Source organism: Ambystoma mexicanum, chromosome 2p (genome assembly GCF_040938575.1).
Source record: "Ambystoma mexicanum isolate Mex_15411 chromosome 2p, UKY_AmexF1_1, whole genome shotgun sequence".
Taxonomy (NCBI): domain Eukaryota; kingdom Metazoa; phylum Chordata; class Amphibia; order Caudata; family Ambystomatidae; genus Ambystoma; species Ambystoma mexicanum.
Genome location: NC_090923.1, coordinates 542,641,267 through 542,659,903, shown reverse-complemented (window position 1 = coordinate 542,659,903; position 18,637 = coordinate 542,641,267). Strand labels below are relative to the sequence as shown.

The window sequence follows — 18,637 nt, the reverse complement described above, 5'->3', positions numbered from 1 at the left end:
ATACTTGCCTCAATGAGCTGGTTTACCTGATACTCTACTAAGAAATGGCACTTAGGGAGGTGTGAACTGCACCACGGATATGGAGTTTTGTGGTGATTGTTAAGGCCACAAGCAAAACGCCATTTTAAATAATGTATAATTCATATGTCCAGAAGAATTACATATCAGGACATTACGTGTATTTCTGAATCCCTAATATTCCCATGTAGACAATGTTAACCCAAATCCAAACATATTTTGAGCCAACGTCATGTTCTCGAATCTCCCTGCGGTACCAACAACAGGCTATGGGCCTGATTCACAAAACCTTGTTCAATGGGTGCATCCCATTGAAAAACACGTTGCGCATCAGGCCCTACTTGTAGTAACAGGTCTGGGTCAGGCCCAGGGAGATCTAGTGGAGCAAAATGGATAGAGTGCTCTGTCCTTGTAGAAGCTACCCTGGCCGCATCAGGAAACGTTAGGGTCTCTTAAAGACTTCCGTCGCAACACAGGTCCACTGAATGAAACCAGGCCGATTCATACATCGCTATCGCCATGTTGCCTTAGGGTGGAAGTTGCGCTATATACATTTTCATAACATAACATAACATAACATAAAGCAGTGCATTGGTTTCTGGGGCTCCTTCATGGGTGATCGTCCGCACTCATTGCACTTCTGAGCTACATTGACGTGGAATCTATTTTTCAAACACTTAGATGCATAGCTCTGAAGTCATCTCTGCCCTGGTGGTGATCACTCCAACTTGTCTTGTACCCTCAAGCGTGCACTCTTCCATTCTGTAAATGATACAACTTTAGTGGCGATACATCAAGTCAAGAAGTTGGCTGAACTGTGTAATGTTAATATAATGCAGCAAATGGAGCACATATGCTTTATGCAGACTGCGTGGCATAGCGATGCTGTAGCACAAATGCCTGGCTGGCGCTCTTGCACAAATGGGTTGAATGCATAGCGTGAAGATGTGGGGTGCCGCCGTGCATGGCGTAAAGGGTTCATCTTACCCACACAATGTCTATGCCTGTTGAGAATAAAGCCCTCAGCACACATCACTCTGCTCCTGACACAGGAGAATGATCCCAAGGTGTTCACGCATGACTCTTGTCTGGAACAGCTGTGAGTGCCTGAGAGGCACTCGTCAAGGTCTAGGTTTGTAGGACACAACCAACGAGGGGAAAATAGAATTATATTAGAGCCATTGTACACAGAATCTCATCTTTCTTTGAGTTCTTAAAGCAGGTGGTAGATTTTCAACTAGAAGAGCCTGAGGTTCTATTCTCAATTGGCTAGCAATCATGCAGATTGTTTACAAACTCACAAATAAACCAACAACAGGCAGTCTGGAACCCAGTACAGGCTTTGCACGCATGGACTCTTGAATGACCTCTAAAAGACTTAAACTCAGCCCAGCCATAAGAGACCCTATGATCTGCAGTACAAAATCATCTGATCAGATATATTGGCCCCTTGCCCACTGCCCACCTAAATTGTCAGAAACGTGGAAATCAATGGTACTATCAACTATGCCAAATGTGTTCAAATTGGACTCCTCGGATATCTACTCAAAAGACTACAAAGAGTCCAAAACATGTCAACCAGATTACTCCTAAGGCTAAAAAGATTCAAGAACATCACTCCAGCACACTTGTAGCCAATTAACATGTTAATCATCTTTAAAACTCAGGGATCGCTCACTACTCCTATCATGACAACGGGGCTGGAATCCATTACAGGGAAGCTTTCACACTAGTAGACAAGAGTTTGGGCACTAGCGGCTGAATCAACTCGCACAGCAGTGGGAGATTCATTTTGTGATATACGTTGTGTTCATGTTTTGATTTGCAGCAAGGTCACGGGGAGGTAGAGGCGTTACCCACACCTTGTGTATGGACTTAATAGTAATGGGCCCCAGATTTCTTGCACTGAAACAATATAGTTAGTGATTAAATAGTCATGCTTTTCAGAATTTTGTCACATAATTGTTTTAATTAGTGGTTGGAATAGGGCAGCCGACACATGTTTCAACCCATCCGGTTCTTTTTCAAGGCTACAGTGTTTAAGATCTGCCCAAGATGTTGGGTTGGTTGGAGTATTAATTTGATGATTCCCCTTTGGGACTGAAGGGGATGGCATGCCTGTGCACATCCAGTGTCTGTTGCACTAGGTTTAATGGAGCATGGCTGGGCATGTAGCTGCTGTGCCTTTCGGATCAGCCCTGCCGAAAAGCCGCCCAATATTTCACGTTTTCACACTACATAGTATCAAAACATTGCAATCCAGCAATAATACATTAATAAGGGTACCAAACCTCAAACAAAAAAGACATAAATGTTCCTCCTTCTCACTCCTAGCAACCAAACTCTGGAACACTCACTGCCCAAACACATCCATGCAAAAGTTCCAGAAAGCATCCAAAAAGCAGACTTTTCAACTAAATTAAACAGCACAAAAACCCAACCCAACTATACGCCTGATTGCCTCATGGAAGACACCCTTTAAACTATAGGAAATACCAGGATCCCATAGACAACCTGCCTTCAAACCTATCTGAAAATTGACTCACTTAGATCAGACTCCAAACAACTGAAACACAATCAAAGGGTTACCACTGCAAACTCTTAACAAACAACCTTATTCACTTTAATAGCAGACGCATTCTACCTCAATCCTGGAGGGTGCCCAATATTATTTTCCCTTCCCCCACTATTTGTACTCCTCTGTATTCCTCCTACCCATGCTCTACCTGTATAACCGACTCCCCTCTAGAATCTCCCACCACCATCCACTAAACACATTCCGCACAAACAGCTGCCACAGTCCTAGCCAAAACCACATGAACATTATGACTAAGCTCTCCTCTTTAGTCTTATTACACCTCGCATTAGCATGTAACCTTACCCAAAGCACTTTAGTTTCTCAGTTCTTGGGCTCTCCCTTCCAGTTAAAATATCACCAAGAACCTTTGTCAAACCCATATAATCATACTGGCACATAGGACCTGGTTAATTCTGACCTGCACACTCAACATCACAGGTTTCACATCTGTCTCTCCTGCCATCCCACTAACAACCCCCTTCCTCTTTTCCTAGAGAGCCATGTGCAGCACGATCAACAAATATGGCACAGGAGCTCTATACAATTCCACTTTATTTACTAATCATGCCTTCCTTGTAACGTGCGTGTCTGTGTTTGTGTGTGTGCACACGCGCGTGTGCGCGCGTTTCGTGAACGTACACATAGTAGGGGACATGGGGAGAAAACAAGCTAACAAAATCTAACACCACATAATTTAAGATCGCATGATGGAACTGCCATGTTTTTCTAAAGCTTGAAGTAGGGTGTGGCTTCTGTTTCCAAAACAGGCAAACTGAGCTCTGCAAGATGACTTTTGCTCAATTATTGGTAGTCGTGGTTTAGGACAGGGATCTGCAACCTGTGGCTCTCCAGATGTTTTGGACTTCAACTGCCATGATCCCCTCAACACTGACTATGCAGGCTATAGCTGAACGAGGTGTAGACCAAACATCTAGCGAGACAAAGGCTGCAGACTCCTGGTTTAGGCTAATGGTCCGAAACCCCAATCACAAGGTTTCCTTCATTCAAATGTTTAGATGGGCACCTAATAAGTGGTGCTCACCACATTAAAACTTTCAAGGTTAGAGTGTGGATTCATTCGGATTTACAGACATAAAGAGAATCTGTCTCTGACACTGGAAATGTAAGGCATGGGTGCCATACCCTCATGTTAAATTATTTCTCACTTCTAGAGCACACCATTGCCATATGTGTCATCTTAGTGTTGCAATGTTTAAGTCTACTGATTTGAGGGTGAGCTATTATTGCTTAAACATGCGGGTCTTAAGTTGACCTCTATAAATAAAGGACTCCTCGTTTCATGCAGATGTCTATCGGGGAGTGTTCCAGAGACGCAGGACAAACTCACGAGGAGAGACCACCCAAGCGGGATCTCCTGAAAGTATTCACTTCCATCTTTATTAAGAACACTGAGCTTAGGTTATGTCAAGGTGTACCACACATCAGCTAAGTGGAGGAAATTAACCTCCCTAGGACACTGTGTGTAAATGCCACCTGAAACATAATTCATTTGTGCACCACAAGCCACTGTGATACTTGTTAGAAATGTTGTGCTCTTGCTTCCTTGTTATTTTTAACTTAGGTTGCAGGCAGCTGCATTTTGTAACAACTGCAATCGATGTGTGCTATATTTAGCAGGTCCTTAATGGATCCTGTTTTCATTATCTAGTGCCACAGGTATTAGGGAGCTACCCAATTGCAACTGTACAAGTCGAGTAGGTGGAATGAAGGGAGAAGGTGAAGAATCCTTCTCATAACCCTAATGCAGAGGAAGCCGGCTTTGTCACTTGAGTGAACTATGTATTTATGGAGAGCATTGAGTCCTGCATAGGGTTTGTGGATAGTCACCCAGGGTAGTGACTCAGGATAATGGAAGATTCAACATCACACTGTTTGCCAAAACCAATATCTCTCTTGTCTTTTGGTTTATTTTCAGCTACAATGTAATGGTGCTGGACCGGTCTAAGGATTTTGAGGCAGCAGATACTGCATGTTGCCCATCAATGTAATGGTGCTGAACCAGTCTAAGGAGTTTAAGGCAGCAGATACTGCATGTTGCCCATCACTGTCATGGTGCTGGACCGCTCTGAGGATTGTAAGGCAGCAGATACTGCATGTTGCCCATCAATTTAATGGTGCTAGACCGATCTGAGGATTTTAAGGCAGCAGATATTGCATGTTACCCATCAATGTAATGGTGCTAGACCGGTCTGAGGATTTTAAGGCAGCAGATACTGCATGTTTCCCACAAGGCCATAGTACACAGATGTTTAGGTGCTGATGAGTTGAGTCAGTGGTCTTAAATAAAGATTAAATAGGAGAGGTGACAACTCACAGTATGTACAACTAACTGCCAGGGTCCCTTCTTTTTCTCCCTAGTGGTTTAGCAAGATAATCTTGTATCCTGGGGAAATGATGTCTTGTATTAAAGGGCCAGAGTTCCAAGTTACGCAGGCTTCACATAGAAACAATAAGTCAAAAGAATGATGAGAAAAAAGTGGCAAAGATCTCAGAAGGTTTTTCAGCAGATAGGGCATATATCATGAGCTGCAGTTAGTCTGGAGCAGAGTTTTTTTAAAAAAATATTTGCCAGAATTCCCATTTGGCTTTGGACCAGAGGATGGGGTCAGCAAAATATCCACCTCATTGCATCCACTTCATTAAATAAGGGCTGTTTTATTCAGGAGCTTGGTCCGAGGAAGAATGTTAAGTAGGCACAAAAGCTTTTGAAGAATCTGGAGATGAATCCTGCAGTGGAGTGAAGGCAAGGATTCGGACTCAGCTGCACAAATGACTAGGCTTACTAGTGGTGATCAACTAAGAGTCCCGAACTAAGCTGGACCTACTGGTCTGCACTGATGCTTCACAGTTCCATGAATTCTTCTACTATGGCCTCAGTCTGACATCAGAATGAGTGAGGATACAGTTCATCTTCAGGGTTTCTGGGCAGGCAGTACCACTTCAGGTAAACAATCTAGAATGAAAACTTTGTGAAGATTACATAGGGGTGAATATTACATCTCTATGATATACCGCGCACTATCACCACCGGAGTGGTCTCCTGGCACTCTGGCGGCTCTGAAATCTAAGAGGGTGGGGTGTGTTAGTGAGGTATAGGGGGACACAGGTAGAGTAAGAAAAAAAGATTGTGATGTGCTTTTGGCAACTTCAGTTTGGTTAGCACTGTTCACTGAGCCTGGGAGTAGGTCATGGATCGGTAGGCTCCCCCATGTGCTGATTGTACGAGACTATTTTGTTGTTGCAGTAGAGTGAAGTAGGTGCGGATTGCTGCGCAAGGATGTGGTTGAGTTTGTTTAGCGTTTGAGACATGTGTGCCGAGAGGATATTTGAGGTTTAGCAATTGGGTTTTCCTCTTTTTACCTTGTTGCTTTTTGAGTGTTCGACACTCACCGAGTCTCTTGCAGAGTTCTGCACCAGTGGTCTTGTCTCTTAGAAACTGGTGGTCTGATGGTGGGAAAGATTTAAATGGCCCCCCTTCCCCTTTCGCTGGGAACTGTATGGCATTAGGAATGTTTGTAGGTCACTAGGGGTTGGCAGCCGCCGTCTCCCTGGATTCCCTCTGGTTAGTTGGTGCTCTTTGTCTAACTGGGTCCGTTTGGTAATGCTCGCTCATCTGCAGCTAATGTGCCTATTGTTGGGTGGAGTCTAGAGTTAGGGTGGTTTGGCAGAGGGTATGCCCTGGGTTCTTTTTCTACTGGGCTTCTTCCTTCCCTGTGTGTTCATTATGGCTCGTTTTTTTCCAGAGTTGTCTTAGTATTTGTACTCGTTCCTATCCAATTGTAAACTGAAGAGCCGGGCTTTAAGTGATTTTCTGAATCTTAAGTGGTCCTTTGTATTGCGTATTTCTTTCGGAAGGGTATTCAATGTTTTGGCTGCCAGGTGGGAGAATGGTGATCCTCCAAGTTTTTTTCTTGTCTATGGTTTTGGATCCAGGCAGATGTTATCGCTTGATCTGAGATTTCTTGTTGGTAGGTAGATAGATATTTTCTTTTGTAGGAATTCTGCCCCTTCGCCATCAATTGCACTGAATAATTGTTCCAAATATTTGAATTCTCTTGTGATGAATCTACCTCATAGTCTCTTAGATTTTCAAGTTGCCTATTAGGAATGATATTTCTCACATTTTCCTGAGCCAGAAACTGTCCCTCTCATGTGCTTTAAAAAGCCAACACTGATGCAAGTGAGAGCGTTTTGCCAATTTTGGATTTCACAAGACCAATGAATTACATCATGTAGAATTATCCACAATTGTATTACCATATATACAAGATATACTTATTGCAGCTCTATGGTTATTACATCTTCTAAGATTAACTAATATTTTCCTGGAGGTAACATTCTGTTCTTAGCATAGACATGGATAAGAACAAGTAACAGAGTACTTGGCAAAGACCCAATCATTCAGGAGGCATACTTTCATCATATTGAGTTGAGAATAATCAAAGGTTTATCTTGCACAATCTTGCCCTGAATGTATTCATCATAATGTATTCATTTGGGGTACTTGTTAAAGGTCCCCATTATAGGGTTAATGCAGCAGATAGTTAGGTTTAGTAAACCTATAATTAACTAAGTAGGCAACAAGAGGTTTTACCATTTCTCTTTCTTAGATTGAAATCTGTTGACAGTTCAAGCCCAAAATCTATAAGTGAGAACTAATCCTAAACAATCCTAACCTTAAACAAAGTGAAAGCACTAATGTTCCTTATTAAAGCAAGCCCCCTGCAACAGCGTGACAAACAGGCTATCTATAGGAGGGAGGAAATCACCCCAACGCACTCTACTGTAAGAAGCAAGACTGCTGCGGTGTGAGAATAAATATATTCAAAGCATGGCCACCAAACAGATGTGCTCTTCACAGCCAATCCAGTCCGGTCACTCACCTAAAAATGATGGGATACATAGTGTAATCCCTGACCTTGGGAAGCTAGGGTATCTGAAGAAGCACATCATGATTCACACCGGTGTCATGCTCTAAAGCTCACAGCCTACGAGGAAAAAGTCAATAACATAGGTTAATCAAGGAGGAAAAGTTGATAATATTGTAGAGCAGCATCTTAGGGCTTTGGCAACTTAATGGAATAATGTGACAAGGCCAGCAATTGTACCTTGTCACAAGAGGGTAGGAACCCCTCTCAACCTAGGCTGCGAGGCCTACCAAGGTGGAAGCAATGGTCAATCCCACCCCAGAAGGGGATGGTTGCATTTGAGAGGGCCCCAATTCCTGATGCCACCCCAAGTACCTGTTTTTATCTGGATAGTACTAGCTTTCATCACCCCATCCCTCTTGACAACCATGCTAACCAGTTTCTCTCTTTTACTCGTAGACCACTTAACAAGGTAGCCAAGGTTTGGAAAGACCGCTTACAAGACAGCAATCCACCAGCACCTCATATCAGATGCCTCCAGTCATCTAACAAAAGGAACCAGCAGAGAGAGAGAAAGCAGGCGGAAAAGAAATGGAGAGACTGCACAGCCACCAGGGATGCCACACAGTGCTCCCCAGCACTGGCACATGCAGGGTACTAAGGGTTGCATCGGACCAAGCTAAGCAATGCAAGACGGCCTTGCCGTGGAGCACCTTTGCCAAAAATATTGTTTACCTACCCTGGAGTTCACTGCACACGGCCACTTAAGATGAATTGGGACATTGTACAGTGCAGGCTGCCACTGTTTCAGTACAGAAGCCTCACACAGAAGAAAGCAGCTACGCTTAGCTCCCTATTTGTTTTTATTTTACTTATTTTTTATTATTTTTCATCATTGGAACATCAACATGTATATGCAAAACAATGGCGATAGTGATACATACCTTTCAAGCTTGACCAAGCCCCTCTTCAACACCCCTCTGGAGTCCAACTGTCCACAGCACCTGTTATTCCGTTACCCATCATTGCCCCCCAATCCTGTCCAAATATTGTCTCACCAAACGTGGCTTAAAAGTCAGGGCAGGGATTCATGGTCGAATTCGAGTAGGGGTGACCACACTGCCTGAAATTGAAGCAACTTTCCCTCCTTTGCCGCTGAAACTCTCTCAGTCACCAAAATGTCCAAAACCTTAACCCACCAGTGCCCTATGTCCGGGCCCTCTGCCGTTTTCCAGCACCAGGCTATAGGGATACGTGCTGCCAGTAACAGGTGAGTCATTCATTTTGCACAAACTCCCGACTGATGGGAAAGATAGAACCAGATTGATCACGGCCAGCAGTCAAATGGGAGGAGGGGGAGGATAAAAAAGGTGTCAAGAACCAGGAAGGTGGGGGTTGTTAGGGTGAGGTCAGAGGGGGCCGAGGTGGTAGACCCAAACGCCAGTACCTGGAAGGGCAGTGGACTGGATTGTGGAGGAAACTTAGAGAAAAGGTGAGATATTGGTTGGTGAGAGCAAGTGATTGTGTTGTGAGTGTGCATGCAAGGTGGATGAGAGTGTTAGAGGGAGTGCAGCAGGTGAGTGGACGTGCTTGCGAGAGTGAATGGAGGATGACTGAGTAGAAAGTGGGGTGAAGTAGTGGTGTAGAGAGGGGAGAGTAGTAGTGGAGTTGAGAGGGAAGAGTAGTAGTAGAGTGGAGAGGAGCTAGTGGGAGGAGAGACAGTTGTAACATGATAGTCGAAAATGCACTGAAAAGGAGTTTCTGGCTGTATCTCTATGCAGCCTATGAACTTTATTTAGTCCGTGATGGACAGGATATTTGGAAAGATGTTAACATTGTAATGGGTTGAGGATGATCAACCTTGAGAAAGCAGAGTCTTGCATGGAGTACAACATCTGTATCAAAAGAATACACCAGAAATAAATGAATATGTTATGCAGAGGAACATGTTATGAACCTAATCTGACATGGGCTTCAGTATACGGCAGATGGGGAACCTTTTGTCTTGAAATGAAAAGATTTTGTTTTCTGTTTTAACCATTAGATTTTTTAGCATTTCCACTACAAATGTTTTATTTAGGTACATGAATTGTGTAGAGACTTACAAGATGACGACCAAGTAAACAATACATTTTAGGATGTACCGGTAATACGAAGCTAGTGGGGAAAGGAAAAGGGAACTAATGAGCACATATGAGACCATTACAGTCTATAAATATATCAGGCTAAGGCTCTTACAGTGCAGATATCCGTGCGTCTGAGTGTGGTTGGATGAATGGCTGTCAGGGACCGTCACATATGCACTCAGCTCGAGAAAGAGGGAACATTTCAACATTGGGGCACTTGAAAGAGGAGAGAGAATAGATTTCGCAAGTGGTGCACAGATGTTTCTGGTTAATGATGCAATGTTGGTTATGGGAGCAGAAGGAACAAACATTGGAAATATGTTGGTCCACGAGGGTGGCCAATCGCGGACTGGTTTGGAAATAAGGGTGGGGAATTTGCACAGGGCACCGTTGTATGCTGAGAGGCAGCCTTTTGCATGAAGCAGAGGCCGATTGACCATCTGGGCCAGTTCACCATTCGGTGGTGGTGTAATTGAGAAATGTAACCTTTGGCTCTACAGATGTTTTCAACTGCAAATCTCACAAGTCCTAGCAAGCAGCGTCAATGGTAAGGGATCATTGGAGTCATTGTCTCGGGAGGATAGCTCAGCGGCAACGTGCTCGCCTTGGAGACATGACGACACAGAGGAACACAGGTTCGATCCCCGGGTCCGCGCTTAGAAATCTCTGGGTATTAAGCGCGTTATAAATAACATATCATAGTTCAAAACATATGGAGCATGACACATTGCAGACCCCTGGAAAGGATAAGAAGATATATCATGGGGAACAGATAAGAATGGTTTAAGGACTATGGGTCGGGTTGGGCTTTTGCTGACCCTCAATGTGATGGTAGGATTGATCTTCCACAGTTTGAGTAATTGGAATCTGACAGCTGTGGCTATAGAGGTGATGGAGATGGACAGGTGCATGTGAATTTAAGAGATCCGCTCCACCTCTTAGTGCAATGTGATGCTACGCACTCCCTTTAGACATAGTCTGTCTTGGGAGTGACCTAGTAAAAAACCTTTAGATAAACTTACCTTCACAGGAAACCCCATCGATCATTAGCGTATATCCAGGAGAGCAGGAGCACACAACAGTTTCCCCAACTGTGCTACATACATCTTTACAGGGTCCATTATCTACAGTCGGAAAAAAAGACAGTGTTTTGAATGAAAGAAATAAAAGATAATGAGAAAATATGTATTCCTTTAAACAAGCAATATCACCCTTAATCCCTCAAAATGGGGCATGTGTGAACTACCAATCAGAGTACAAGATTAATTTTTAGTCCCTTTGAGCATGGCTGAAAATGATAGGGAAGACAGAGACTTGTTCCAGAATGTGGCAATGGTCACATTGCACAATTGACTGAGGCCATGGAGGAAAGTCGCAATTTGAATGTTGATCATTGTGTTTACCTCAGCACATGTTTCTGCTATGGCAGAGGGTGAATGGGGCCAGAGGGGTCTGAGAATGTTACCTTGCTGAACTGGCATCCAGACAAGGTACCCAAACCTTGTCTGGGTGCCCTTTGGATACTGGTTGTTGTTTGGAGAAAAAGTGACTAGGAACTTGCAGTCAACTTTGTCAAAGAGCAAGTAAACCTGCTTTGCCTAGGTAAAGCAATGGAAGAAAGCGTATTGATTGTCATCACAATTTCACAAAATACAAAACATAAGCATTGCACATAAATAAAAGTCGAGAAGTCGGGAGGTGCTAGAGGCATACCCATATCAGCAAACCACATACTTTTTTTAGGTTTGTTAGGATGAGGTTAGCTCGGCGCCAGAGCTAATGAAGATGGATGTTAGAGTGAGGACATGATGAAAGCCAACTTCCCCGTCATTCACAATGACTGGATCCTGTAAAAGGGCAGTTTCAGCAGCAGACGTTTTGTAGTAGCGAGGGAGCTATTTAAGATACTGAGAGATTAATGTTCCCTTAAAAGCCTTTTTTTGCATCCAGGCTGCTTGATACATTGATGTGTTTTCTTTTGTGCTGCATTACATTGTTCTTGTGTTGTTATTGTTGTTATGTTTGCCTCTGTTCGTGTTGTTAAGCTACATTGAACTGATTTCCCAATCCATAATCACCATCATTGACCAAGCAAGTTCTGAAGTCCATTTTCTATTTCCATAACCGTGACCTGGAGTAGAGTGCACGTTTTTGTGGGATACCTGTGGACATGCACCCCCTCCAAAACCCAGTGCCCGTCCTCCGTATGCCCCAGCACTGTGGTAAGGACTGCAAATATTGCAAGCAGTCATCATACAAAGTTGACTGGATGAGGTGATTGGTGTCAGGCAGGTGACAACCACACATATCTCCAGCATTGTTTAGCAACCATGTTATGAGCCCCGGTCCAGGCTTCACATGTGTTCCTCTCTGCTGCCAGCCTTCCTGAAGACACTGGCTCCCCAGAACACTTGGAGAGAAGATTCAAGACAACAAGATCTCTACCAGTGCCTGGAGAGTTTCTTTTTAAGTATGTATGTGTGTTTTGTTTTAAATGCTTTGAAGTGTGTGTGCACGTGCAAGAGATTTTCAATGTGCGTGGGTGTGACTGTGTTTGAGTAAGTGAGTGAATGTTTGTGTGTGTAAGTGGGATGTGTGTATGTGTGTGGGCACGTGTGTGTGGTTGCTTGTTGGAGGAGGAGGGAAGCTGTGCTGGCAGCATTGAATCAATTAATATGTCTGGCATATAGAGTGTGTACCAACCAACAGTCATCAGTATTTATTTACAGTGGTGATACTGGCCTATATTTGGGCACAATCAGCATAAACACGCCTTTATTGGGTCATGCTGGCATATATTGTGGGCACCATCATAAAGTGTTATCCAAGCAATATTGGTATATATTTGACCACACACAACATGAAAAAAGGTTTTACAGGGCCATACTTGCATACATTGTGTTCACACACCTCATGAACCTGAGTTTACAGTGTCTGTACTAGCATATATCGTGGGGACTATCACACAAATGTTTTACAGTGGCACTGCTGCCATGTATTGTGGGTGCAGAATCATGAACATGCTGTAAACTGTTCCTGCATACTGTTAGTGACCTAGCACCTATTGGTAAGTTTTGTTTGTGACTCTAATAAAAGTGAAAAGGTGGGCCCCACTAATTAGTATAAAGGCATTCACACGTATAGAATGAACCTCCTTAGCACTGAGTGAAATGGTCACAAATGACAATCTAAAGGACACCTTCAAATAACCACGTGCTCACACATAGCTCAAATGAGCAAACTCATACATAAAAACCCATGTTGATTTTGTCACTCTCTATAATTATCCGGCAAAAGATTGTTTCTTCTAAAAAGCACACAGTTTGACTCTGTAGTTGTCTACAGCATACAGGCTGTGCCCTGAAGACGGATTGCATCCGAAATGCATTGGCTAACCTAGTCACTGTGTGCATACTGCCTAACAGAGATATGAACAAGAAAACTGGGTGCACCTCCTCCAGATGTTACAGGCAGCATGAAAGCACTTAACCGCGTGTTAAAGGGCTTTCATGCTTGCTGATGACTCTTTACTCAGAAACAATTGGAGAGCCGGTCCCTCCAGCCCTCCTCCTTTTTCTGAGTACAGAGACACTCAGCAGGCAGCCCTTTCACTCAAGGATCCACGTGATTAAAGCGATCCCTTCAACCATGTAACTCCTTCAATGAAAGGGCTGCCTGCTGTGTGTGAGAGCTGGGGCGCACTTGTGTCACGCTTAAGGTCCGCCCAGCCCCTCCTTTTGTTTAAACGGAGGGGCTGTGTGCACCAAAGGTAATCGTGCCAGTGCGCCCCAGCCCCTTTTGTTTTAACCAGCTACACCAAGCCCCCTTTAGGCGAGGAGGGAGTTCTCGTTAGGGGCAGGGCCTAAGCACCCCTCTTAAGCCACTGGTCACAGCCCTTGCCTCAACCAGGCCTCCTGCGGTGTGGATTTTCCCCATATAAGGGCCATGTGGGATTGTAGAGAACATTAGTCATTCCGTCCAATGGACACCATGTAACACAGGCACCTCATTGTGGGGCAGGCACCCAGACATGCTTTCTACTTAAAGCATAGACACAACACTGCTCAAATATCCAACCTCTTTGCAGTGTCACAATGGCATGTGAAATGTACTTGGGGGAACTTTGCACGCTGCATTCAAAGATATGTAGGCCATGTGACTAACCATTGTGTGTTTAGAGGAAACCATCCATGCTGGTGGGAAATATAGACCTATTGCATCGTTGGGAGGCGAGATATCTGCGTTCTACAGCACTTCAGGTCTGTGCTGGCATCAATTCTCAATATTCAGATCTCAGAAAAAGAGGGTATTACCGTTTCATTGCCCAATAGATAGATGTTTCAGGGTAATGCGAGTATATCAAACTATATGGACTCGCCCATGTTTTTACATATGCTAGCCACAGAAACAGACTGCACACGAAATAAGAGGTTTCTGAAATAACACAGTGGTAAACCGTTCATGCAGAGACGTGTTGATGAAAAGGATCTCCCAAGGATCTCCCAGGAAACAGATCCGTACCTTTACACTTATCTTCTTGTAACTGGGGAGCGGCGACAATGCTGGGCAGCTCAACGGAATTTTCCTGCAGGAGCTCGGGAGCAGTGGTCGGAGCTAGTAACAATGCGTTCCCTTCTGAATCCTCATTGTCTGCAAAGAAAGACATGCAAAGCTTTCAGACATAAAACGCTTTCACCATGCTTGGCCATAGATATATATTGATTGAAGACTTAAATAAATATTTAAGTAAAGGTGTTTCCATTATCAAGCACAGCAATAGTATGTTCTTATATGTGGATAACATGGATCCATTGATATTGATAATTGCGATTGGCATATGGGCACCTATACATTTGAACATATGAAATTCAACCTTTCCAATGTTTGCCTTGACACGATTATCAAGTATTAACACAAGTGTCGGCAGAGAAAACATGGGCGTAATGAGATATGATCACTAAATCCATTTGTTCCAAAAATGAACACCTGCTTATTGCCCCATGTATGTGAACTATGAGGTCAAATCAAGTTCTATCGAAGGTTCTTTAAGAAGATATAAGAATTTGAATGTATATATAGCACCTTTTCAATGTTTAAAATTCTCATTGTTAGGAAAAAAAAAAACTAGCCCAGACATGCCAGTGAACAAAAATAAGTGTCCCAGATATGTGATGTCCTCAGTGATGTCATCAATGACATGTGTGATGTCATCTTTCATGTACTGTGTGTTAGTCTCAGCAGTGCACGGTGGTGGTACGAGTTATGGTTGCTTAGCGTACCATAACTGGAGAATTTCGGACGTTCTTCGGTTTTACTTGTAACCATAATGTCCCTATAACAAAGTTTTTTCATTGAATTACATAGGTTTTTACCAGTGCACCGTTAATTTCCTACAGCTTACTAATATCATAGTTACCCTAATATAGCAACATTTTTGTCCAATTTACTAAGTTTCATCTTAAAACGCTGCCATTCCCCACCTTCTTGCATCATTTTTAACACTTCTGTAAACTTTTTGCAACTTTTTCTTTGTTCGCGGATGTCCGCGGACATCTGATGTCATCAGAGACTTTTGGTACAGTGTCACTTGACCACGCACTCACACGCTACTTAATGACGTGTCTGCGATCGTGTCCGCACTTCACGATCGGGTCCGTGCTTCACCAACATCTCAAAAATGGCATCATCTATTATCATCCCTCCTCCCCAAGAGCCACCACCACCACCATCACCAGCTGGAGGACCTACACAACAAAAAAGCGCAGAACTTCCAAAGACTATGAAGAGGACCAAGAAGATGAGGTAGAGGAAGTGCTTACCTCTAGCACCCAGAGAGAACCATGGTTGTGTCAGTTGGATCTATGTGATCCGACCGCAGCTGATTTTACCGCGGCCGGAAAGTTTGCATGAGAAATGTGCGAACCACCAAAAGTTTGCACATTTCCCATGCGCACATGTTGAAACCCCTACATATCCTCACCCCCACCCACACCCACAACACACCCCCCACCCACACCCTCAACACACCCCCACCCACGCCCCAACATACACAAACCCTACTTACCTTTTTTCTTCACGCTGAGTCCCTGCGTGCGCCAGTTCCCTTTCACTTCCGTGATTGGAAACTGGCACCTCAGGGTCCTTTTTTTCTTTTTTTTTTTACGGGGGCAGCAGGGGTTTCCCCCGCAACCCACGCTCACTATACTATAAAGTATAGTGAGCGGGGTGTTGAGGGGGACACCTCTGCAGACCCCGTTTAAAAAAATAAATAAATACATTTCGGGTGTGCTGCGGGGGTGCCCCACGCAAGACCCTGCTCCCTATACTCTAGAGTATAGTGAGCTTGTGGGGTGTTGCAGGAGTGACCCCCGCAGCCCCCATTTTTTTTTCTTTTTCCTGAGCTGCGGGGGTGTCCCCCGCAACACCCCGCTCACTATACTCTAAAGTATAGTGAGCGGGTTGTTGCGGGGGACACCCCCGCAGCCCAAGTTTAAAAAAGACATTTTAGGTGTGCTGCGGGGGTGTCCCACGTAAGACCCTGCCCCCTATACTGTAGAGAACCCCACAGCCTTTTTTTGTTTGTTAATACTTACCTACAATGCTGCCACCAAAGGTTCAAACTTTTGGTGTTCGAACCTTTGGTGGTAGCATTTTTATGACTTTTTGTACATGCAACTGTTTGGATACGGTCAAATCGTACAATACCATGGCAGTTCTTTACCACTGTTGGGAATGTACCAAAGGCTAAAGCTACCAAAGTAAAATGGACTCAGTGCAACGCTGTACTCAGTCGTGGACTACCTGGACAGTACTCCTATAGGATCACCTCCATGCGCCGCCACACCAAATCCAACCACCACAATGATCTCAGAAAAGTTGTTCCTTTCTTAGCCAGTAGTAGGCTGTCTTCCTCCACCTCATCTTTCTCAACCAATACTGTAACCACACAGCCTACTTCTATGGGACACAAAATCCCACCAGTTACTGTGCAAGTGATAAAGGAGGCTGTTGATCCATATCTTTCAAAGACAACAGTACTCTGTATATACTGCAACACACCACTCTACAAGGAGAGCAATTTGAAGTGCTTTTGAAGCTGTAATCAAGGAGCATGAGAAACACTGCCCCCTACCTTAGATGTAACACACAAGCAACATCTTTTCCTGTCCACCTGCCCCTCCATGTTAGTAGTTGGTGCCTCTTTCTCATTTCCGTCCCCACCCTACTTTCTGACCTTGACTGTAACAAAAAAAGAAAAAAATAGAACAAAAAAAGCAATCCTATAGACTCCATCTACTTTATATTTCTCAATAAAGTAGATAAACTCAATAAGATTCTCCAACATTTCCATTAGCATTTTGTGTTATGCTAATGGCAATAATGTGGCGTTCATCCCCCGTTCCAAGGGCTGGAAAAGAGATACCAGCTAGGCAGCCCAAGTTATCGGCCCAAGTGAATCGAGGGAGGGTAACAAGGGCTCAGTGCCTTTATTCCCTGTTCCAGCCCCTGCAATGGGGGATGAAGGCCATTAGCACCCGGGATGCCAAAATGGTAATACGGAGTGCTAAAAAAAAGATGTTTCCTTCCTACAGTGGGACACGCACAGCGTCCCGCTAATGGAAGGAAAATCCTTTTCCAAGATGGCCGCCATGGAAAGGGAAGGCTTGGCCCCGTATGGAGCCCCGCCTTCCCTTTCCATGGTGGCCTGCAGGTGGCGAAGAGAAGGAGCGAATGCGGCAGCGGCACCCACCGCTGCCAAAATGAGGTAAGTAGGGGGGTGAAAACAATAATAAAAAATGGGCCGGAGGGTGAAGGGGAAGATGGCAGCGGGGAGAGCCAGTCATCAGGCGGCTTGGAACGTGGGCTTGTACCAGCAGTTCAGGCCGGTGTTCCTAGCGGACTTATTGGCTGGCTCCTCCGCCCAGGGTGCTAGTGGACAATTATATACTAGAGAAAAATATAAAAGGACAGAAACTATTTTCTGTCCGAAATACTTTTATCTAGCATACAATAGGGACCATAATCGATTAACCTTTATAAGTATCCACGGTCTCCACAGTCCCCTTTCTAGCCTGCGCTACTGATAATAACAGACATAAGTATGTGTTGCAAAATATATGTTTTTTAAAGGAGGTTTATAGTTCTTTCATATATATGAAAAGAGGAATTATTAATAACCTATATACAGTGATGTAAAACCATGAAATATTTTGACTTATAAAAACCTATTTCATTGACAAAAAACCTTTGTTAAAGGGATGTTACGGAAATGTGCTAAGCCATCAAAACCTGCACTTTAATGATTTTTCTCACAGTTTATTTTATGCGCTATGATCAAGGGGAACACTTACTTGAAATGTCGGAACCTTTTTGTTGGGTTGGCAGACCACCACTATTTGTATGTTGATTTCTGCTCAAATGTCTTTACTTGAAAAGGCGACTGCCTTGATTATGTGGTGATTATGGGCTGTGTAACTAGAACCCCAATTGGTGGAGCAAGGCTATGATTTGCTGTTTGTGGTCGTAACATTGCATGGCACCGTTCCCTGTTATGAGGGAATCTTCAAAGTAGGGGTATACATGTATGCTCTGCCCATGCAAATGGGCAGCCACTGCAGCTAGTACCTTTGTAAAATGCATGGTGCAGATGTTATCCCAAAAGGAAGAACCTTCAACTAATAATGGATATCCTGAACGTTGACCCTTAGATTTTTGTAGTGTTTGTGGTACATGGAAATATGAAAATATACATCTACCACATGTAGTTCACAAAGTGGACTAGACGCCAGTAGGATCTTCTGTAAAACAGTACCTAGCTTCCCTGCTGTCCTTGGTATAAAACTCGTCCTCAGTCTCTTCCTCACATCCTCAGTTCCAAGAAGCCACGTTTTGTAGTATACATGTGCACCACGAATGCCATAAAATCAAAGTGAAAACAGAAACTCACTAGCAGCAAGTAAGCTCAACCACAGGTGCCAGGAGGTGGACATGACGTTACCTCCACAACCAATTAGCCCATCATCTCT

The 18,637-nt window shown here is 44.0% G+C and overlaps 1 protein-coding gene across 3 annotated transcripts in view; it reads right to left on the bottom strand.

Annotated features, from left to right (window-relative positions):
• Positions 1-18,637, bottom strand: part of FBLN2 (fibulin 2) — a 712,640-nt gene that overhangs the window by 135,521 nt on the left and 558,482 nt on the right. For 2 of the 3 annotated variants that reach the window (XM_069643982.1, XM_069643983.1), the window contains exons 7-9: positions 14,133-14,261; positions 10,634-10,735; positions 1,006-1,146 (exon numbers count right to left, since the gene is read on the bottom strand). In XM_069643982.1, the coding sequence (XP_069500083.1) occupies positions 1,006-1,146; positions 10,634-10,735; positions 14,133-14,261 (372 nt within the window). The remainder of the gene's footprint in view (positions 1-1,005; positions 1,147-10,633; positions 10,736-14,132; positions 14,262-18,637) is intronic. The other variant, XM_069643984.1, reaches the window with a different exon arrangement.